The 21,955-nt window shown below is 41.4% G+C and overlaps 6 protein-coding genes across 8 annotated transcripts; 4 read left to right on the forward strand and 2 right to left on the reverse strand.

The window, feature by feature from the left end:
* The first annotated feature begins 2 nt into the window (after positions 1-2).
* Positions 3-3,635, forward strand: gnptg (N-acetylglucosamine-1-phosphate transferase subunit gamma). The gene is made up of 11 exons (XM_005939505.2): positions 3-164; positions 255-309; positions 389-456; positions 1,099-1,153; positions 1,290-1,373; positions 1,471-1,564; positions 1,982-2,096; positions 2,168-2,250; positions 2,927-3,055; positions 3,150-3,231; positions 3,309-3,635. Exons 1-11 carry the CDS (start codon positions 98-100, stop codon positions 3,386-3,388), a joined length of 912 nt encoding a protein of 303 aa, XP_005939567.1. The 5' UTR covers positions 3-97; the 3' UTR covers positions 3,389-3,635.
* A 113-nt stretch (positions 3,636-3,748) lies between these two features.
* LOC102301276 (uncharacterized protein C7orf50 homolog) lies at positions 3,749-14,380 on the reverse strand. Its single transcript, XM_005939508.3, has 6 exons — positions 14,289-14,380; positions 13,962-14,098; positions 13,771-13,881; positions 7,154-7,365; positions 5,473-5,554; positions 3,749-5,092 (listed from the first exon to the last, which is right to left on the reverse strand). Exons 2-6 carry the CDS (start codon positions 14,082-14,084, stop codon positions 4,913-4,915), a joined length of 708 nt encoding a protein of 235 aa, XP_005939570.1. The 5' UTR covers positions 14,085-14,098; positions 14,289-14,380; the 3' UTR covers positions 3,749-4,912.
* LOC102300656 (G-protein coupled estrogen receptor 1) lies at positions 7,865-13,771 on the forward strand. Of its 2 annotated transcripts, XM_042227570.1 has the most exons (3): positions 7,940-8,130; positions 8,468-10,892; positions 12,102-13,771. In XM_042227570.1, the coding sequence occupies exon 3, from the start codon at positions 12,272-12,274 to the stop codon at positions 13,364-13,366; it is 1,095 nt and encodes a 364-aa protein (XP_042083504.1). In that variant the 5' UTR covers positions 7,940-8,130; positions 8,468-10,892; positions 12,102-12,271; the 3' UTR covers positions 13,367-13,771. The 2 variants fall into 2 exon arrangements, with proteins under 2 accessions (XP_005939568.1, XP_042083504.1); XM_005939506.3 differs by lacking the exon at positions 12,102-13,771 and having other exon boundaries at positions 7,865-8,130; positions 8,468-9,833.
* Positions 14,381-14,808: 428 nt separating the features above from the next.
* cunh16orf91 (chromosome unknown C16orf91 homolog) lies at positions 14,809-16,952 on the forward strand. The gene is made up of 2 exons (XM_005939502.3): positions 14,809-15,011; positions 15,896-16,952. Exons 1-2 carry the CDS (start codon positions 14,926-14,928, stop codon positions 16,218-16,220), a joined length of 411 nt encoding a protein of 136 aa, XP_005939564.1. The 5' UTR covers positions 14,809-14,925; the 3' UTR covers positions 16,221-16,952.
* Positions 16,832-18,677, reverse strand: h3f3d (H3 histone, family 3D). Its single transcript, XM_005939503.3, has 4 exons — positions 18,570-18,677; positions 17,685-17,827; positions 17,381-17,534; positions 16,832-17,294 (listed from the first exon to the last, which is right to left on the reverse strand). The coding sequence occupies exons 2-4, from the start codon at positions 17,810-17,812 to the stop codon at positions 17,166-17,168; spliced, it is 411 nt and encodes a 136-aa protein (XP_005939565.1). The 5' UTR covers positions 17,813-17,827; positions 18,570-18,677; the 3' UTR covers positions 16,832-17,165.
* A 964-nt stretch (positions 18,678-19,641) lies between these two features.
* Positions 19,642-21,746, forward strand: cunh8orf33 (chromosome unknown C8orf33 homolog). 2 transcript variants are annotated; one of them, XM_005939500.3, is made up of 5 exons: positions 19,642-19,900; positions 20,051-20,487; positions 20,573-20,663; positions 20,857-21,003; positions 21,084-21,746. In XM_005939500.3, the coding sequence occupies exons 1-5, from the start codon at positions 19,870-19,872 to the stop codon at positions 21,296-21,298; spliced, it is 921 nt and encodes a 306-aa protein (XP_005939562.1). In that variant the 5' UTR covers positions 19,642-19,869; the 3' UTR covers positions 21,299-21,746. The 2 variants fall into 2 exon arrangements, with proteins under 2 accessions (XP_005939562.1, XP_005939563.1); XM_005939501.3 differs by having other exon boundaries at positions 19,649-19,841.
* Positions 21,747-21,955: the final 209 nt, after the last annotated feature.

Raw genomic sequence — 21,955 nt, forward strand, 5'->3', positions numbered from 1 at the left:
TATTTTGATCACGTGGCGTGTCACCTGACCGGAACGAGCAAAAGAGGAAATGTAGACAGAAAAGTAACACTTTAACGCCTTCATAACGTAAATAATAATGCGTTGTTTCAGTTACCGAGTAGCTCATTTAATGAGTTTGTGTTTTGTCTGCGTGTATCTGTTCAGTAAGTACAGCTTTACTGCGCAGCTTCATTCAGAGATTTTAATCTAAACAGAGCTCGTGTGTCTGATCTCGGCTTGTTTTTTTAATGCAGTTAACTATGGATCTGCCGGTAAAATGAAGATAGTCGAAGAGCCAAACACATTTGGGTACGTGAAGCAAAATAAGTTCACATTGCGCAGTTTTGTTGACTTTGGCCTGCTGCTAATGGATCTACTTTGTGTCCAGGCTGAACAACCCTTTTGTGGCTCAGGGCAGCAGACTGCAACCTAAAGTGACCCCAGCTCCAGTGTCCGGTAAAACAAACTCATCATTTAAATATTTAAACCGGAGGTGTCAGACATAAAGAGGAAAGGAGGCGTAGATTTCTGACTTATAAGTGTATTTCATGAGTTTTCCTCCATTCATACCATAGCAAAACCTTTGTCTTATAGTTGTAGTACACTCAAGGCGATGAACTACCAGAACTTTTTTCTGGCATTTCTGACATTTATTTCTCACAATTTAAGCCCAAAGAGTCACGCTGACAGATTTCTTTTGTTTGCTACAGCAGCATTTCTTTATCTTTGCACTTCTTTTTTCTTATATTGTGACATTTCAGGGATTAAATGTTTTATTAGATTTCTTTACACTGACAAAAGAGGGAGTTTCACTGCTTCAGCCCACTTAATCCTGATTTAAAGCCTCAATTCATTAAATTATATCGTTAGCTTCATAGCATAAGTGCCTAAGTCATTTTTTTGTGTTTTGTGTTTCAGACGGACAGGATGATGCAGCAGTGGTAGGGGAGTAAAGTTAGGCAAAAATCTCAATTTGACCAAAAAATGACTTAGGCACTTATGCTATGAAGCTAACGATATGTAAAATGTTCTAAATGTTGACTAAAGGGTCCTTTAGATTTTCTGTCTCATCATATGAGCAATGATTTCCTCCTTAAGGCCCAGTGCACCTTCATCAGCTTGCTGGAAAGTGCTTCAGTCTCACGGAGTCGACGTATGTATTTAACCTGTCACACAGTAGTATATTCCACCATATCTCCACAGTGCAGACCATTAGCTTATTACATGTTGGATCTGAGCGTCTGGAAAATACAAAACAAACAATAGCATGTTGTGTCCTCACTTTGCAGGTATAAATATGAATTCTGTCCATTTCACAACGTCACTCAGCATGAGCAAACATTTAGGTGGAATGCCTACAGTGGGATCTTGGGGTAAGAAGCTCCAGAAACAAAACACAAACCAGATGTAAATGTGTGAAGCAAGCTGTTGGCTTCTTGTGGGAGTCAGGTTTGTGTTTGGTCCCTGCAGGATCTGGCAAGAGTGGGAAATGGCAAACAACACTTTCACCAGCATGTGGATGAGAGACGGCGACACTTGTGGAAACAGAAACAGAGAAACAAAGGTATCTAAACCTTTAAAATCCTCCTGGTAATCCACTGACAAGATTTTGGGCCCCGTCTTGAATATGAGGCCAACACTTTGCAATGCTAATTACTGCTTGAATGTATTGTGCATGTAAACATAACAACTAGTGCCAAACCGAGTCAAAGACAACTGGCAAATCATCCCATCAGCCCTTAAAGTTATGTTTTTCCTTGTTTTCTGCCATATCCCAACTTGCTGTTCAGACCTGCCTTTTATGGGGGTCAGTCAATTGGAACAAAAGTGGCATAGAGTGAGTGGGGGAAGGGAGCTGTTTCAGTCAGTGGAGATCTCGACTAGAGTCTAAGAATAAATATGTGGAACTGGGAATTACTTTCTTACTCAGCAACATGAATAAGAAATTGTGTTTTCTTTCTTTCTTGTCGTGGATCTGCAGGTGATTCTGGTCTGCAGCACAAGAAGCAAGCTCGCTCAAGTCTCAGAGCCCAGTACCTGTGTGTACTCGCTAACCTTTGAGACCCCCCTTGTTTGCCATCCACATTCTCTTTTAGGTAAGTTAAGCAGGACTTACTTTCATGCCAATGGGGATAGGGTTACTTATAAATTCTGTGCTCTTTTAAAGTGTATCCAACTCTGAAAGAGGAGCTACAGAAGGAATGGGATGAAGCGGAGCAGGCTCGCTATGAAGGACTTATAACTGAACAGGTGAGGGCCAGTTTGGTAGGTAAACAAATACTGCAGAATGACTTGCTTCCTCTATGCTTTTCATCTATGTCAGTTTATGCCACCTGTGAGATGATGAAATGTAGATGCAGAAAATATAGTGGATATAAACAACAGACTTAGTGAAGCTAAAATTCAAGCGCTTTAAAGCTGCATTCTTTTTAATGGCCACTAGGGGGCGAGTCACCTGTTTGCAAAAAGACATCCAGTTGTACAGACGTCTAGGAGAAAATAAGTCTACTGCTCACTTGATTTACATTATCAGTAAACACCTTCCAGATTAGTTCATCTTCTCAGCTGCTTAACACATACTGTACTCAAATTTTGTTGAGTACAGTATGTGTTAGCATGTCTATTAGAGTGAAAAATGAACATAAAACAGCATACTTGTGATTCAGAAGTGCACCCATATTATCATGCAGCGTCCTTCAGTTTCCTCATTCATCACATGAGTTTTCAAAACGTCAAAAATATGACAACACCGAAAACGGTCTGTTTACAGCTTTGTGTCCATCTTTTATGTACAGTTATTGTAGCTGAAAATCAGACACCTCTGATTGAGCTCTGTTATGGTACACACATTTCAAGGTGTCCTTTGTTATGTACATTTTAATTATTCGTGGAATGGTTATGTGTACACTTTGTACATGTGCTCCAGGGATACAACAATCTCTTAAAGGATATTTTTGAGGACGCCGGACTGCTGAAGAGTCGGAAAGTAAAAGTCAAGGTTCAAGAGGCAGCAGCTGATTCAGCAAGGCAAAACTCTTTAGAGAAATGTAAAGCGGTATGTAACCTTTCAAAGTAGTATCTCTTCTAACATTACAACAAAATCACAATACAAGCTCAATAGTGGTTTTTTTGGTATATTTTTTCTACAGGACTACCAAAAACTGAGAGAAGAGACTGAGAGATTGCGAGCTCTTCTTACTCAACGTGACATTCCTTTTACTTCTGAGACAAGTGAGTGAAGTCAGTCTTCACTCATTTAAGTCTCGTACAGTTTATATGAATGATTTTTTTCCCCCTATATGTGACAGATGACGCAAAAGGTACAGTGAGCGTGACGGTTAAGGATCAACACTTAAGAGGAGACAATGGACTCATTGATGTTCAGTGAAGATTACCTGGAGCAAAAACGAGCCAAAGCACCTGAGCAGAGTTTGTTGATCAGCATCAGAGAGACGCATAAAGTAACCGGACAACACTGGTAGAGCTCAGGCTGTTGGTACTGCAGAATAAAATTTTGCAAGCGTAGCTGAGAGTGGGTAATTTCTTTTTTTTTTTGTCGAGGATTCATCACTGAGCTCTCCAAGACTATGAAAAGACACCGTTGTGCATGAGAAATAAAATGAGCTTTGAAAATGTTTACAGTCCAGTTTTGTTTGTCTGTTAAGCCTAAAACAATAAATCGACAGCAGAACATCATGTCCGTAAGACATGAGGGGAAAATATCCAGCCAACCTGACATAGAATCTAAGAAGCACCTACTGTTCACTGAAGCCTCAACAGAAATGGACAAAGGTAGAAGGGTGGCTGTCAGACAGCTACTCTTCAAAAAGCCAGTCTGGAGAACTATTCCTGAACACTACTTTACACACAGACTTAAAGAGTTCAGACTGTGTTGAAGAGTAAAAGTAGTCACACAAAATATTGATTTTCAAGCTCAGACTGTTTTTGCCTTTTACTCTGCATTTCCATGTTTGCATATTTCAATATCCTGACAAGATATAATAAAATGAGGAGTAAATTTTTTTGTTCATGCATATGCAAGTAACCGAAAAAACATCGTCCATATATACAAAGTGGCTGAAAAGCATTTATGTCTTTGTGTTGTATTTAGGTGCATTTGTATAGGAAATGAAGTCATCACAGCTAGGCTAGATATTGACTTTGTTTCCTTCCTCTGTGTTTGTGTCCTATATTAAGACTCAAACACATGTTCCTGTCATACTGCACTCAAAGAAGTAACAGCACAACACAGCTATATTAATAGTCTGTGAAAGATGCGGGTAAAATTAATCACCTGCACACTTACTGAGTTAGTAACAAAAACCAGATGATAAGCAAATATAAAATGTATGCAGAGAACATAACCCAGCGGTCTGGTATGTGTTTGCTACTGGGATTACAAGGAGAGTGCAAAAGAAAAGTTATTCAGTTCAGTGGCTTCACTGATTATGGGCCTTGACGTGCACAAACATGTCTTAGCTACAAACATTCCTGAGATGTTACTCAAAAGGTCTTCCAGCTATCTGTTTGACTTTGAGGGATTCACATCTCTCCGAAGTGATCTGCCCATACTGGCAAAGTTGAACAGTAACCTCTGAGTTACTTGCTGGAGTTGAAAAAAGGATTTACAAACAGCTTCTGTACATTTGAATAAAACATTAATCTGCCTTCATATTGTATGACATGGCTTTCCTGACTGATAACTACCAACCAACATAACACACAAGTAATGTAAAGAAACAGAGGTGATAAAGTAACACTTTTAATTATTAAAACAGGTGAATAATACTGGCAACACAAACAGGGACCGTTTATTTAAAACCTCTTTAGCCCAAGCCTTAGATCAGGCCGATCCTTCAGTCCTGTGAACAGAGTTTAGTCTTTTTGCGAGTCTCTCTGTAATATTTGTGGCTCAGGATAATAGCTGGATAACTTCTCTGGCTCTGTGTGCCCTCTGCTGGACGACTATGTCTTCTGGTGCTTTTCCAGATTCCTCCACCAGGGATAAGGCCTTCTGCACAGTTGTGTCCTTCCCACTTCCACGAAGCCCCTCCAGGTACTGAAGCAGCACCGAAAACGTGTCGTCTGGAATCTGAGAAGAACCTACTTTAATCTTGTTGATTCTCTGTATACATATTATAGAGACTCTTGGCTACAGGGTGACAAATCATTACGATACTAGTGACGCTAATGCGGAGCATCTCCTGTCAGTGTTCTCTTCAGACAGATTCAAAAATGAGGATAACATGAATTACATGAAAATGTTTGTAAACATTTCAACTTCTTATAGCTTTACCATTTTTACTTATTCTCTTCTGCTTAAAAATGACAAATAGTTTTGGATTGAGAATAGAGAGTGTTATTTAATAACAGAAAGAGGAAGAAAGAGCGTAGCGGTTGACCAGTCTAAAACAAAGCTGAGAAAACCCCCTGTCACCCCCATCGTTCAGGAGGAATGTTGGGTAATTTTACCTTTTCAGAATCAAAGAGGTGCTGCAGTAACCACGTCTGCCTCGTCTTCTGGAACTTCCACCGTGAACGGTTTTCAGCCCAGCTGCAAAGGCAAAAACCACTGTGGGCTGCAGTGTAACTATTGCAGAAAGTACATACTTCCACCCCCATGATTCACTACAACAACAACTTATCAAATGCTAGAATTATGAATCATTTCTGAGAAAGTCTTCCCGTGTATGTTATGTTAAGAGAATCCAGTGATCGAACTATTTATCTGCTGTGCTGGAAAGATTTGGGTTCGGTTCAAATTTCATCTCATGGATCAAGTACATATATTTGACTCCTGTTGCTTCAGTTTGTACTAATAGCCAGAAATCGAGCGGGCCCTACCACTTGGCTGGCAATGGAGTTAGAATCAACTCAGGGTATTTCTCTTGCCTCCTTTCTCGGTTCTTCTCTCCCTTTATCCATTGACAACTTCAATGGCCAATGGACTTCACATATAATCCGATAATTCAGCACTCCCTCAGGGTGTGGGCTCAGTTCAGGTGACATTTAAATCTTAAAAATGTCTCACTTCAAAGCCCCATCTTATCAAATCACCTATTCCTCCCTCCCACTTTGGACAATTTGTTTCAGGTCTGGTTTCGAGCAGGTGTTATTTACTTTAAAGGTCTCTTTATACACAATAGCTGTCAGCAAAATACACTCTTCCCAAAACTCACTTTTTTTTAGATATTTACAACTCAGGCATTTTTTGCAATCCCACCTCTCAAATTTTCCAGAAGCTCCAGCTGCTAACTTACTGGACGAGCTCCTTAGTTTGCAACTCTCAGGCAAAGGTATAATCTCTCACATCTATAACAAACTGTGCAGTGTAACTTCAGCTCCCTTTGAAGGCCTCAAACACACATGGGAGAAGGAGTTAGGTATATCTATGTCAGATGACGTTTGGGATTCAGTCCTCTGGTAAATTCCACATCACTCTGTGCACGCCCCTCCCTATTACAATTCAAAGTAGTTCATAGGGCCCACTTATCTAAATCCAGATGAGTTTTCTGCACCGTGAACAAGGCTGCCGGCCTGAAACTGGCTCTCAACCCCCTACTTGCTCTCTTTGGTACAGTGGGTAAGGATGATAAGTATATCACCGGGGCAAAACATCGGGTGCTGTCTTTTGGTTCCCTCCTGGCTAGACGTGCCATTTTGACGAGGTGGAAGGCTGCTGCCCCGCCCACCCATGTTCAGCGGCTTGCTCATCTCATGTCGTGTCTCAGTCTTGAAAAGGTCCAGTGCTCCAGCCAGAATAAAAACTTCTCTAACCTTCAATTTAAGGATCTTCCTGCTGACTATCACATTTGCTTATTCCATAGAGGTCAGACGACCTACCATTCTGTATGTTTTACTGTGTTAATGGGAATGTGAAGCTCAGTTGTGTTGCAGCTAACTTCTGTGTGGTTTGCAAGGAAAGGTTTTGTTGGTATCAATCGCCCCTCTTTTTTGTTAACAGTATTCATAATTGTTCAATAAAAATATTTTGAGTAAAAAAAGAGGATCCAGTAATCTAGTGGTGAGCTTTTACAACATAAAAATAATAATAATTATACGATATCCTGGGTTTTAATTCATAAATCAGCTGCTACACATCCCATAATGCATTTTGATTGCATCCTGGTAATCCTCTGGACCCTATTCTTACCACGTGAGGTAGTCTAAGGCCTGCTGTTGTGCACTGGGTCCAGATGGTTTTGTTTGCTCCAAAGTCACTCCCTCCGCTTTGAGCCTTTTCTTCTCCTCCTTTTTCCGAATCTTCTTCAGCTTCCTCTCCAGGACCCTCTTCTCCTCGGGACTCAAGTCCTCGAGCCCCTCTGCCTCAGCTGTCCCCTCAGGACAGCTGGGTGGATCAAGAACCTGTCACAACAAAGCAAAGCAAACACACAAATAAGTCGCAGCGAAAATGAAATCATTTGATCGCAAACTGCTCCTTATGCACATGCCAATTTTAACTCCGTTAAATGCAAACTAAATGTGACATTTTACTGTGTTTTTGCAGACAGATGAGTCAAAAGTCAAAAGCAGTTTTCAGGTTTAGATCACTTCCTCTTGCTCTGCAGCTCTGGGCAACGTTTCCTGTGCATACAGTATTACGAGTTCACCATAGCACGCTTTTTTTGTGCAGTACCCAGACAGTTTCAGCAGTGCGTTCGCAGAGCACACATCACTGTACATGCACTTGGATGGTTTATAAATAGCCAACAAAAAAAAAAAGACAATGAAACAATTCAACTTCACAGAACTGCTGAAGAAGTTTTTAAATAATAATAATTTGAAAAACATTTCCTTGTTATAGGATGTAAACACAGCACAACTTAAAGACTTTTATGCCAGAGGAAGTTGAACAAGGGACACACTATGCTCTCCGATTTAGCCGACCTCTGGTGGTGATGAAAAGAAGAAAAAAAAAAAGGGAGGGGAAGAAGAGATTTTGGTCACATGGCCAAAAAGTCATTCTGAAAGTATGCTGCCTGGGCATTGCCCACAGAAATAGAAAACCCTTTTGTATGATGAGCACTTGTGTCCATGCGAACAGCATCGTTTTCGGAGCTTTGACTCAGGCGGTAGCAGCGTCGGGCCGGTGGATACAAAACAGACGTGCGGGTGACGGAAGCAAAAATGGTAAGTGGAAACATGTGTTTCTACTGAACGGGCAGGTCCTCAAAGGGAAGCAAACAAAGACTCAGAGAAAATCCTCACAGAAAACAAAACTACAACTTTTTACTTGATACGTCTTCATACACGGTGTATTTTTAAAGTTCTTTGCATACAGTTTAGATTTTAGCTCAACTTTGAGTTCATTTAGGAAGGAACTGTGTGTTGTAATTTCTGTGTTCCTGTGGAAAGTCTTCATAGTGATTCATGCACGTATATTCAAGTGTTTTCAAATCACTGGACTTCTGTTTTTGAGGAAATCTTCTGACTCTCATCAGTGGCTGTTTTTTGCTTTGATTTTCAGTCTGATTACAGCACAGGCTCGCCTACCACGCCGACGAGCCCCACATCTCAATTTTCCATCTCTTCTGCCATCACACAGAGCAGCGTCAACATCACACAGAGCAGCGTCAACATCACAGAGAGCAGCGTCAAGACCACGGACAACTCTGTTTTAGTCAAGATTGCAGCCAATGACTTAATCAGCAATGCAAACTACGTCTACAGTTTGCTTGCTACCTTCGGTCTCTTAGCAGGCTGCTTCCTGCTTTACAGTTTCATTCAGACTTATCGCGCCCACAAGAGGCTGGCTTGGCTCGGCTGCCTCCTCTGGGTGTTTTGTGGCTTCCAGCTGCTGCTCCTGCTCCTCTCTTTGCACATGGTGGCCCACAGACCTGCCTACCTAAACACCACAGCTTTAGGCTGTGCCGCACTCTCCTTTACCATCAACATAGCCTCTCTGTGTGGCCTGCTGGTCTTAGTGCTCATGGCATCTGTCGTCACCTTTGATCCTCCATCCAATCACCTGCTGAGAAAGTCTCGTGTCTGTGCGGCACTAGTGGGCATCACTTCTGTACTCATTTCTCTGGTGCTGGCTGGCATTCGTGGACCCAGAGGAGATTTGCAGAAAGAGGGCAACTGTTTGATGGATCCCACCACAGATGGTGTTTCATACGCAGTTGCTAGGCTGTGTTTGGTCTTCCTGATTCCCTACATCCTCCAACTGGGACTTCTGATAGGTGGCTGTATCCGCCAGAGGGAGTCGAATGGACGTTTCCTCTCCGGCTCTGAGGAAGGCCCTGTGTTCCTGGCGGTCACCGGTTTTACGCTCATCTGCCAGCTCTTCTACAGCGTGGCGCTGCTTAGAGGGGCTCTGATTAATAGTGAAAGACAGCTGACGTTCCACCAGCAAGCATTTTTGAGTGTGTCTGAGTTTGTGCTGTTCTCAGGGAGCAGCGTGAGCCTGCTGCTCGTCCTGTTCATGCACAGGCCGTGTCGGGAAAGCCTCTATGGAGTGATCAGGCGGCTGCGGGACTGCTGCCGACGTCCAGGGCCACAGCCCAACAGGAACATCATAGCTCCGCACATTGAGATCACAGACACTCTGGAGGACATCGAGTCTTAAGAAATGTGTCTGTTTGCTAGGACAGAGCTCTTCCCATGCATCATATTTAATGTCTTACCTGTTATGGACCACCTCACTATCTATCCAGTCACTGAAAGCTTGCAGAACTCTCATCAAATGTATTTTTTTTAACATTTCATTTACAAAATGTACAAAAAGAGGGAAAAAAAATGCTTTATATCTTGTTACTGTGCATCATCTTGCCATGTTATGTCAATTCAAATGATTTATTTCTTTAATCGGGGAATTAAAAAGGAGCTATTATTACATGAGATTCTGTATGAATTTTTAACCTGTTGCCGGGAAAATGTCTTTTCTTGGAAACTCTGTTTGCATAAGCCTGATTTACACAAAAGTCCATTAAGACAAATGCTTGGAAAAACCTCTGCAGCTCCCTGAATGCCACATAGGAAAAATTAAGTCTAGGAAAACCAAAGTCAGAGTCTATATTTATGCCAACAGTGTCAACGAGCCCTCATGTAATTATGCTTGAATAAAAAATAAAAAAATAAAAAGTTACTGAATCAGATGAACACTTTTCAAGAAATTCATGGGCACCAGTTCTAGGAATAAGCGATCTGCGTGGATAACGTTTTGCATCGGTGGCAACACGGGGCGACACAAACCCAGGAACCAGGAAAGTGAATGCAGGAGCAGAGTTCATTAAGAAGCTGGTCTTAACTTAACTGTCACAGTAGTGATTGCTGAAATCGGGCTCTTATGAATGCTACTTACAGTTTTAAAATCATCACATATAAAGTGATAAAAGATTCAGACACCACCCTACAAACCAGAACAAAGCGCACAGTTTGTGTTCCTGCACAAACCGTCTTTCTGGGGTTTTCAAGTAATGTGAAACAAGGAGAGACTAAGTGAAATTATGCATGTCTGCATGTCCACCTTGTTTAGTGTAAATGTGCTGTCCAGAGACAGATCGACTCCCATGTTTACATATTTTAACATTACACAATCATGACCGTGTTTGCGTGCTTTCGTGCCAGTGTTGACAAGACGACCTCATGTCTCAAATTGATATAATCATAAGCAATAAAATGATACCCACACACTGATAAAAATAGGGGATGATCAAACTGCCAAGTGACAGTACTGCCAATAAAAAATAGTAAAGGTTTAATTTTAAAAACACTTTTACACATTTGGCTCAAAAGCTGCGATATGAAGACGCGCCTGCATTGTGTGTTTGTGTTTCTTGTTGCAAGTGGTGGGTGGCTGTAAACATTTCTCCGCATTCATACTGAAACCACTTTTTACTGCCAGCGTTAACGGAGAGGGAGGACAATACACGCAGACCGAGAAATCACAGGTGAGTCCAAGCTCTTTTATATGACGCCTTAATTTGTTTATCACCAGTTTAGCTTTCCTTATAGTTTCCAAGTATCTCCTCAGCATGTTATGGCTTACCTGTTTGATATTAAACGCTTTGAACTAACATACAACGAATCCTACAGCCTGGAGGTGCTTCTGGTTGGGAGTTTAAATTTCTAAACGCTCGTAAGCATCTTTAAGATCTGATAAGTTAGATGAAGGATCTCGGAAAGTATTCTTTTTGACTGTATGACTATATTCAAAGCGGCTGCACTTCAAACAGATAAACATCCACTTAAAAGTCACATCACTAATGAATTTTTATGGGATATCTCTTCAAGGGTACGGTCAACTAGACAGTATCAGTGCTCGTTTCAGCTCTGCTAACATGACAAGTTAGCTTTGCTCATCTTACATGAGGCAACATAATGTGTCACTGCAGTACCTCTGCTTCTGTTTCCATTAAAAACTAATCAGTGATTAATGGTTTAATTAATCATTCTTTGTCATTTGTTAAAGGCGAGAAAATTCTGTGATGCTCCCAACGTTTGGGCAATAACTAGAGCTGAAGTAAAACACAGTGAACTATCACATAGTTTTGTAATTTGTCACATTAAAATGATGATTCAGACGGCTGCTATCTAGACAGCACGACCTGCCCGCCACAGCGAGCAAAACAATCTGTGTCACCTCTTAGAAGCAAGCCAGTGACAGCCAGTCACATTTCACTCAGTTTTATTTGGTTCAGGTCAATACAGCAGTGCTCTCAGTGCACGGAACTTTCTTTTGAGCAAGCCCTTGGCAACAGTGGAGAGAAAAAACTGCACTGGAAAAACGGGGAATTAATGTATTTATTGATGTTGTGTACAGAATTATTACCTCCTGGACGTCTACTTTTCGGCGCCCAGTCCCCAACCGGTTGTGGCAGATGGCTGCCCCTCCTTTAGTCTCGAGGCTGCTTCCTGTTAAAAGGAAGTTTTTCCTTCTCCCTGTTCCCAAGGGCTTGCTCACACGGGTCGTCTGATTGTTGGGGTTTGCTCTCTAATATTGTAGAGTCTGTACCTTACAATATAAAGCCCTTTGAGCTGACTGTTCTTTGATTTTGTGCTATATAAATGCAACTGTATTGATGTGAATTGAAATTAATTGATGTTTTAAGAAAGTGAAACAGGCTGTTGACTTCATTTCGCTTCTTCTTTCTGTCTAGGGGAAACAGTGGCATCAGCACCTCACTCTATCCAAAAGCTACCGCTCACACAAAGAGGGAACTGATGGTACCGCAGGCTCCTCAGCAACTACTTAGTCTTCAAAAATCTAGGAACTATGGCAACTTAGTGTTTGGATGCTGCTAACAACAGCTAAAGACAAAAGGGGAACATGAACATGACCATGAATGTGGACTACAAAGTCATTGCTGACAATAACTTCAGTGCACATCCAAATGACACACAGGCAGTCGCCTCCGATTGTCCGGAGGCAGCTTCGGATAATTATTATTTTATCAGCCTGATCCTTTCCAGCCTCTACACCATATTCCTGTTTCCTGTCGGTCTTGTTGGGAATATCCTTATTATAGTGGTAGACCTTAACCACAGGGGCCGCATGACACCTCCAGATCGCTACTTCGTGAATTTGGCCATGGCTGACCTCTTTCTGGTAGCTGACTCTCTGATTGAGGTGTTCAATCTTAAGAAGGGCTACTACGACAAGGCCGGCCTCTGCACTTTCATGAACCTCTTCCAACAGGCCAACATGTACAGCAGCGTCTTCTTTCTGACCTGGATGAGCCTCGACCGCTTCGTCGCGCTGACCAACTCCATGGGTCGCAGCATACCACACGCATGGCTCAGCTGCTGCCTCATCTGGACGTCTTCATCCCTGCTCACCTTGCTGCCTTTCGCTGTAGCTCAAGTGCAACACGCCGGAGAGCTTCATTTCTGCTTCGCCAACGTGACTCAGATTCAGTGGCTGGAGGTGATGCTGGGATTCTTGCTGCCCTTCTGCATCCTGGGGGTGTGCTACTGGAGAATAGCACGGGTGCTCAAATGCAGCCTCTGGGAACTAAACAGCCCCCTGCAGAGGCCTCGCAGGCAGAAAGCCCTGCGACTCATCTCAGCCGCTGTGGTCGTCTTCTTCCTCTGTTGGCTGCCAGAGAACGTGTTTATAAGTGTGCACCTCGTGAGGGGCGACATGAACGGGGGCACGCTGTGGCAGGATTACCCCTTGACAGGTCACGCCGTCAGGCTGGCGGCTTTCTCCAACAGCTGCCTGAATCCTCTCATCTACGGCTTCCTCGGGGAGGCCTTTAGGGAAAAGTTGAGGCTTTTTTTCCAGGATAAAAGCCGATGGTCCAAGCTGAGCAGGACCCCCTCGAGAAAACCCATCAACGAACCAGCAGCAAAGGACGACAGTATGAGCAACTCATCACATCCAAACTGTGACATCCTCCTGCCAACTGAGTACCCTCCTTGAATAAACTGTATATACATGGTTTCACCAAAACACATGAAAATCATCTGTGCTGTGGGGTAAAAGCGCCATTCAGTGCTAGATATCAAAACATGGATCCTAATTTTTGTACAGATCTGACTGTTTTTAATTTAAAATTGAGACACATCAGTGTTATTTAAATGAATCATGCAAGCATAAAAGTCTCTCTGAACTGAATGACAGCATGTCTCGGTGCCAAAAATTTTAATTTATTACCTGTCAGTTCATTATCTGTGTTATTACATGTTTGCCACGCTGCTCTATGCTTTACCATGATTATGTCACAAAAAAGATTTTTTCACGGTAAAACACTGTAAACTAGCTGACTACCTACAAAGAGCCAAATAAAGTCTTTAAGTCACATTTTCAGCAGTGAACATTCTCACCTCTGCTTGCTCTACGGTTTGGTTCACTCGTTCCTTTTTGCTCTTCTTGTTCTTTTTCCGTTTTTTATCATCTGTTGTGTTTGTTAGCTGAGACATGTGAGCAGGAGCCTCCTGCTTTAAAAACAAAGTGTTAATGATACTGTGACTGATTTCAGGTAGTGCTGTAAAATACCATTCTCTGTGCTACTCACATCTGCATCCATCTTTTTCCTCTTCGTATTTACTTCAGTGTCCATTATTTCTGTACGGTCATCAGATGGACCCAGATCCTTCCTCTTAAGAGGTTTTGATTTCAACGATTTGTCCTTGGCCATGAGATAAATTACTCCTGCAAACCAACACAAGCGTGTATATTACTGAAGACCAGCACACACGTTTACTGAATGAAGTACACGGACAGACAAGGTTTAAGGTCAAAAGAAACACATTATCCACTTTATGACATAACAACAAGCAGCAGGTATATGGGCTAAACACTACTTTGACCACGTTGTTTTTACTAAAAACCTTAAACCAACCTGAGCTGCGTTGCGTGCCAAACTCTGGAAAGCACACAGGCGCGTGGAAAGTCAACCAGGAAGCGGTGCCGCTCAAGTGAAGCCTGATTGGACGATTGGCTACCCGTGTTTTGTGATTGGTCGGTGGGTGTAACATGTTTAAAAACTCGAAGAACAAACTACTGAAAGAAATCTCAAAATATTAAATGAAGTGGGAACCTGGAGACTATTTAAAATCAATAAATAATAAATAAATACATAAACACAAACCATAATAAAACAAACAAAAAACAATTCACTAATAAAAGAGAAAGAATATTATAAATAAGACAATACGCTGTAGCTCAAAAGTACTTAAAATGCTCAAAAATAAAATAAAATGCAGACTGGTGGCACGGTGTAAAATCGATGTAATTATACTTTCAAGCCTAAATGTGCCATTATCTTTAGGTATAGTCATACTACTGCTAATAATAATAATAGAATAATAAATTATTCTATGGGTTAGAGACAGCCGGTCATAACCAGCGTCTCTCGCTGTTTCTCGCCGGAGAGAATTGAAAGTTGCACAATGGTGTGTTACATGACCTGACTGAAAAGGTTTTGCTGGGCAAACCTTCAGTTTCGTAGTGTTGAGTAAGATGACCGGTTGTCCATCATGTCTATAGCAGCAGTCTTTGCCCGTCTGACACGAGTGGCTTTGAGTCGAGGAACATTTATTCATAGCGGTGCAGCGACCGTGAGGTGAGTGTCAGTATGTGTTTCCCCGGCTCATGGAAAGCATGTATTCAATGTGTAATGGTGGTTCAATGACAGTGTAGTATCTTTAATTGTTGGTCAGCTTTTCTTAATTTTTCCTAGAAGACACACCTTGGTCCTTTGACGTTAATCTAGTTACTAGGCTTTGGATGGATAGCAGGAGTTTTCCTTTCATGAGGACGTATGACTAACTAAAGTACAGTCACCGTCCGTGTGTTGCCGTTGTGTCAGAGGTTAGATTTATCATTTTCAATAGAGCAGCTTCAGCAATTGTCTCTGTGTTTTGAGCAACAATTTACAGATGGACACACTCCTCAAGTTTTTTAAAGGCTAATTCAAAGGTAAAACGTTTTATACATAAACTCATTTTTTGCATTGGAATAATTCAGAAATGTTTTTTTCTACTGCTTTATTTATTTATTATGTAAGGAGGAGCTATCTACCTCCTGAAGCTATGATCATCTGTATCTTGATCTTGAACATCAGTTTCTATAAAACATCTATTGCATATTATGTGCGTCTATGGATATTTGACCTCTGGAAATGTATCATAAATCCAGTGTATAAATGAAAATGATAATGATGATCGGATTAATATTTTTAGTGCCCATTAAGGACCATAATCTCCAGCTGTGGATGTTTCAGCTTCTTAAAAACAAAACAGCAGTTTTAAAAAAAGTGTTTTCAGTTTCATAAATATATTTCACTTCTAATCTTAAGCATAAGTCCACAAGTATTAATATCCAAGTAAATATTGTAGTATACTATCTAAGGTGAAGTAGCGTTTAAGTGCACCAAGTGTACTTTCAAACCACTAAGTCTTTCAACCTAAACTAATTTCTTATCTTCTCTGTTTTTCTTGCTGGAAGACTCCACAGTGTGCGGTCTCTAGCTCTGAGCTCTCAGCTGTCGTGCAAGTCCAAACAATCTGCTGATGATGAGGAGGTGAAGAGCGAGCCCATTAAGTTCTCGACCAGCAAAGCCAGCCACAGGACCTGGAGAGTCGACCGCTCAATGGGGAGCCAGTACGAGCGTCCTATGTGGAAAGTTGTGCCCATCAGCCTGCTTGCCACCGCCTTCCTGTTGTGGTGCGCTTTCAGGGATGAGACGGACATTGACGCAGCTTTGGAGAAGCAGCTGCATGAGCATGTACCCAGCGTGCTTTCAAATGAAGAGGATACAACTAAAAAATAAAGGCGCTTATTGGAATATGTGGACATATGTTGTATCAGGTTGTATTTATTGTGAATTGTACTCTGTGGACCTGGAACACAAAGTCAATGCTTTGTGTGGAAATAAGGCCGTCCATTGATACATGAATGTCATAAATATTCCAGTAACAGATTATTAGTTCAAACCTGGACTTAGAGGCCTCAGTTAAACTCATTCATCCTGGAGTCTAGTTTAACTCAGTTTTCATCAGGGTCTGGTTTACTCTACAGCTGTTGCAGGCTTTTCTATTTCACATTTGCAGACTGTATCCAGTTTCAAAATGCTGTTCACATTTGGCTTTATTTACTTGTGATGCAGGTTATTACATGATGCTGTACGTCTTAAGTTTAAGAGCTAACATTAATTGGGAAATACTCCTTTTAGCCAGTCATGGCTTACAATGTCAATAAACTTGAACAACAGGCATTTGCCAGTCTGTTCTGAATCACTGTTTCAGAGTGCACATGATCACTTGATGAACATCCAACTTATTAGATCGAAGTTATAGTGCAAAGAAGCCCTGGCATTGAGCCAATGGGTCTCTTAAATTTGTACTTGTACCCAAGGTTGTCTGCAGTAAACTCGAGTCAGGGTGAGGTAGCGGAAAGTTTATTTACAGCACAATGAGAAATCCTATGACATGCACACACAGGATTAAAAAGATACAGACCCTAAAATACATTTGCAGACCTGAGGAAGGAAGTGAGATATTCTGCTTTAGGAGTTACAGATATCAAGCACTACTCTACAGCAAACAGGACAGCTGAAGGAAGAGTGTGTGAAATGGAAATACAAAAAACATGCCTCAAACTACAAATCACTTAAGGTGGCACACATGCTGGTAAATAGTTCAAGATTTACAAAACAAACCCCAGTCAGTCCCCCACCCACCCCCAACCCAATAAAAAGATAAAAATCCAAAAGCATTTATGCTCTCTCCCCTCTAATTCGCCTGGCCAGCTGAATGTCCTTGGGCATGATGGTGACCCTCTTTGCGTGAATGGCACACAGGTTGGTGTCCTCAAACAGGCCGACCAAGTAGGCCTCGCTGGCTTCCTATAAGAAAGAAAAGAAAACATTAAATACTAGAACAAATTAGAACTTGAACTTGTTCATATTTTAAAACAGATGCATTTTCTGACCTGGAGAGCACCAATGGCTGCACTCTGGAAACGAAGATCCGTCTTGAAGTCTTGAGCGATTTCCCTGACCAGACGCTGGAAAGGCAGCTTCCTGATGAGCAGCTCAGTGGACTTCTGGTACCGACGGATCTCACGCAGAGCAACAGTACCGGGCCTATGAAACAAGCCATATTCTGAATTAGTGCCCAGAAACAAAAACATTGTAGCAACTACACAGTTTTAGAAAACAAAAGTAAAGTTAGTTTCCACAGCCAGTGTAACCACTTATGCTTATAACAGCAATACAGAGGTATGATTGTTGTACCTGTATCTGTGGGGTTTCTTCACTCCACCAGTAGATGGCGCGCTTTTCCTGGCTGCTTTAGTGGCCAGCTGCTTCCTAGGAGCCTTTCCTCCTGTGGATTTACGAGCAGTCTGCTTTGTACGAGCCATTTCTCACCTGCAAGTCTGAAAAACAAATAAACGTGGATATTTAAACAAAGTGAATTAAAAAAACTTAACAAAAACCCGTTATTTACGTTATAAATCACCGAACGAGAGTCTGTTCCCTTTATGCGGCTCTACCTATGACACATGACTCACGTCGTTTTAAAAAAGAAAAAAAAAAAGGTGGCGAAACAACCGTCCTACCTTTTACTTCTGTTTACAGTGAAAATAAACTACCATAAAGGGTGCCAACGCCTCATTCATCGGTGGTGTTACCATTATCAGTGACGACAAGTTACAGTTACCACTTTTATGGTTTTATTCAAATATCGTACACAAACCTCTAAGCACCGCCACCATTAAGCTAAAGGAGACACACACGTTTCTTTGCTTGCCTGTCGAGCATTTTTAAAGCTAGCATGGACGGTTGCAAAATGGCGCCAGCTAGTTACCGCGAACATTTACAATACAATTAACCATTTAATGTCACCAAAAACAACTTGGCACTCAGTCGTATAAGTGAACATTAAGATTAGTTTCTAATTATGTAGTCATACCTTAAGAGCAGTCAAACCGGCTAAATTTAAGCCACCAGCTAGCTCTTAGCTACAAAGCGCGCCGTTTTGTTGTCAGTTTTTCGATTAACGATAGTCCCACCGTTTTTCAAAGCTTCTCATCAACACCAAAATTCAAATAGATAATATATGTAATTCACATACTGATGATTTTAAATAAAACCAATAAACAAACATAACAGCCATACCTCGGATTACTTTCGTTGTTCAGGGAAATTTAATGCCTCCTCCTTGTTAGTCACTTCTCTATGTTGCCCCGAAGGCTGAGGAGGTGGTATTTATAGATTAAGCGGAGCAGCGCTCAAAGCCCTCCCCTGAACGTATCCAATTGGTCCAAACGGAAATCCCTAACGGAATATGATTAGTTCAGGAAAAAGGAGGCTGTCTACCTCTGCGTGTGAAGTTAGAGCGGATCGTCAGATGTACCTTATTTTAAAAAGAAGCATGTCGTTAGGTTGATTTTAATTATTCACCCACAGCTTTTCTCTCTTACTCCACACAGTTATACATATAATTTTGTCTGTGTAATCATAGAACCTGGGAATTCCTTTCTGGAAATATGATGGTCACTGACCGCCCCCGTCTTTTAACTAATTAAGACAAGCGGGAACAATGCTGCCATACTTTTGTTATAGCCTGCACTATGTGAAAAGGCAAATGAAGTACACAGAAGACGTGCTGAAAAAGCACATGTGTACCTCACAAATCGACATACACGCTCCATACATAAACCTCTTTATATATAAATGGGAAGCTTTAGTGTGATACATAATTCTGGAGCTGACAGAAACTCGTCCAACAGACCATTTCCTCCAACTCTTTGTGCCTGCTGTGAAAAAAAACGGAGAAGCGGGAGCGGACCAAGTTATCCTCATCACCATCATAAGTGAAAAAGGCTCGGTTATTTGTATTTGAAATAATCTAATAATGACGCACTCGAATAAAGCCCTATCAGCACAGTGATATGATTGTACACTATTTATTTACTTATTTAATTATATATATATAAAATAAGCCTTTTTGTTATCTCAGGTAAAAGTGGTTTTAAAAGCTTACATAAATAGACAGTGGTCTTATTTTAAGGATTTTTCCATGAAAATGTTAAATAAAATAAAATAAAATAAAATAAAATAAAATAAAATAAAATAAAATAAAATAAAATAAAATAGACAAATAAGCGCGAGAGCACAGAACATGCGCGGAACGAAGCGGGCGTTGAGGAAGTGTAAGTACACGGACCTCTTCTCGAGTAACACCGGTGGTAAGTGTCTGGTTTGGGGACTGGACATGTTTTTAAAGAGACCGAAGAGCTAAAGAAATTTAAAAAATGTTTACAAACGTATGCGGGGTCCACTGAATATGTTTGCATCGAGTTAAAAAAAAAACGGAAAATCGCGTTTCGACCTAAAAACTACAGCTCTGAAAACTCAGCATGGCCGACCAGAGGCTGTTGTACTTCGGTATATTATAACGATATAACACACATGCATGTGTTCGACCTGTTATTACTGGACTGAACGTGGGTTTTAAATCTTTTAAGTGAACTCTTAAAAGCAACTGAAACGCACATGAGGGTTTTATGTCGGTGTTATCATTTCTCACAGTTAAAGTGTTGCTCTCAAAAGTGAGATAAACTAATGTTTTTGTGTCCTTTGTTTTCATTCAACAGATATCAAAGCTGAATCGAACAGCTCCACACCTGCTGCAGCCGAGGAGCCCCTCTGGTCTCGCAGCAATAACGTCTTCAGGTTTAACTTCTTCCCTGACAGTTCTCCAGCAGCTTCAGAGAAAGCACCTGCATCGGACAGGACTGAGCCAACAAGCCAGATTTCCTTCACTGAACAGGGCTCTGCTTTTGCCTTCAACTTTCAAATCCCTCCTGCAGAAGACATGGACACAACAGACACTCCAAATACTTCTCAAGGTGACCGACAGTGCGTCCCAGAGGAGAAGCCTCCCCTTTCGCAGGAGGTTGAGTCTCCACCTGAACAATCTGAGCAATCAAAAACAAAGAAGAAGAAAAAGAAGTCAGGGAAGAAAAACTCCTCGAGTATTGAGCCACTGCAGAAGCCAGCTGAGGAGAGTGAAGGTGCTGCAGAGGAGCTGGTCAGTGTGCAGTGCTTTAAAGTAATTACAGTGTGTTTGAGGTGAGCAGTTTGATTGGTTGATTTTATGTCTGAATGTGTTTTAGGGTCAAGAAGAGCAGCTGAAAAGGGAGCTGGACTGGTGCATCGAGCAGCTGGAGCTGGGCCTGAAGTGTCAGAAGGGTACACCGAAGCAGAGTTAGTGAGATTTGTACCTCAGTAGTACTATGATGTGGTTGGAAGGGACATACAGTGAATCCAAGTGTGAACGTAGCCTAGATTAAACTGATATTCAGGATTCTTTAATGTTTAATCTATGATCTAAACAAGGTCATACAAAAAAGTAAACTTCTATGCATGGTGTCACCTATTGAATATGTTCTCCCTTCAGAGGACGAGGCCTCGCGTGCCCTAAAGACTCTGCGCAGCTCCAAAGCTCCTCTCCCCAAGAAGAGGCAGGTGATGAGAGCTGTAACTGGAGATTACAGAAAGAAGATGGAAGAGGAGAAGACCAAGCAATTCAAACTCATTCAGAGCGGTGAGTGAATTTTGTACCAGCGGATTCATTAAAATGGTTAAAACTGCCACCGGCTAACGGGTTTCTCCGTGCCCCGACAGAAATCGCATCAGCCCAGGTCAAACTTGTGTCAGAGTCCCCAAAGAAGTCTGTTTTCCACCGGAGAGCTGAAGACAAAACTCAGACATCACTCGCTGAGGAGAAGCTGCGGCGCACTGAAGCTCACTGTGCAGAGCTGACGCCGCAGACTCAAGAGGCGACGCCGGTTTTTGTTCTTATCCCATCGAAGGAGGAGTTTCACTTCAATTTTCTCTGACTTGTCTGTCCTGATGCCAAATCCTTCACAATGCAGCATGCTGGAGATAAAGTGCTACGTAGGCTGGCAGAACGGCACCGTCAGAGATCTGTGGACAACCTTCTGGTGAACGCTGAAGATATGAGGAGAGAAGACGTCAAAATCTCTGTGTTTACAGACAAAACCTTTAACTAATACATTTTTACAAAGCGTGATGCATTCACTGAATTAATGTGATTGCTCAAATCTCAAGAGAAACATATTCAAGTCCATTCAGGCTGACAGCATGGCGCCTCGAACCATGTTACCATAAATACTGGATTGCTGTCGATTACACCTGAGGTGCCAAAATATCTTGTATATTTAGAAAAACAGACAAATATGTTTTTGTTGGACTTCTAAGATAATAATCATGTTAATTCAGAAAAAATGGTTCAAAGCATTTGAGGTTTTTTGTTTTATATTGCTATATTGCTAAATAAAAAATAAATGGTATTTTTGCTTGTAGTGGCTTCATTAAATGCAATGATAAAATGAAATAAACATTTCTAAGTAAAATTGTACAGTTTACAGTTAATAATCCAAATCGATAAATAGATGTTTTTTTTTTTCTTCACTAAGGCTAACATATATCTAACATATATTCCACAAAGGCTTTATACATTCATGTGAAAAACA

This window comes from Haplochromis burtoni, unplaced genomic scaffold (genome assembly GCF_018398535.1).
Source record: "Haplochromis burtoni strain Fernald_Lab_line unplaced genomic scaffold, NCSU_Asbu1 Contig_268, whole genome shotgun sequence".
NCBI lineage: Eukaryota > Metazoa > Chordata > Actinopteri > Cichliformes > Cichlidae > Haplochromis > Haplochromis burtoni.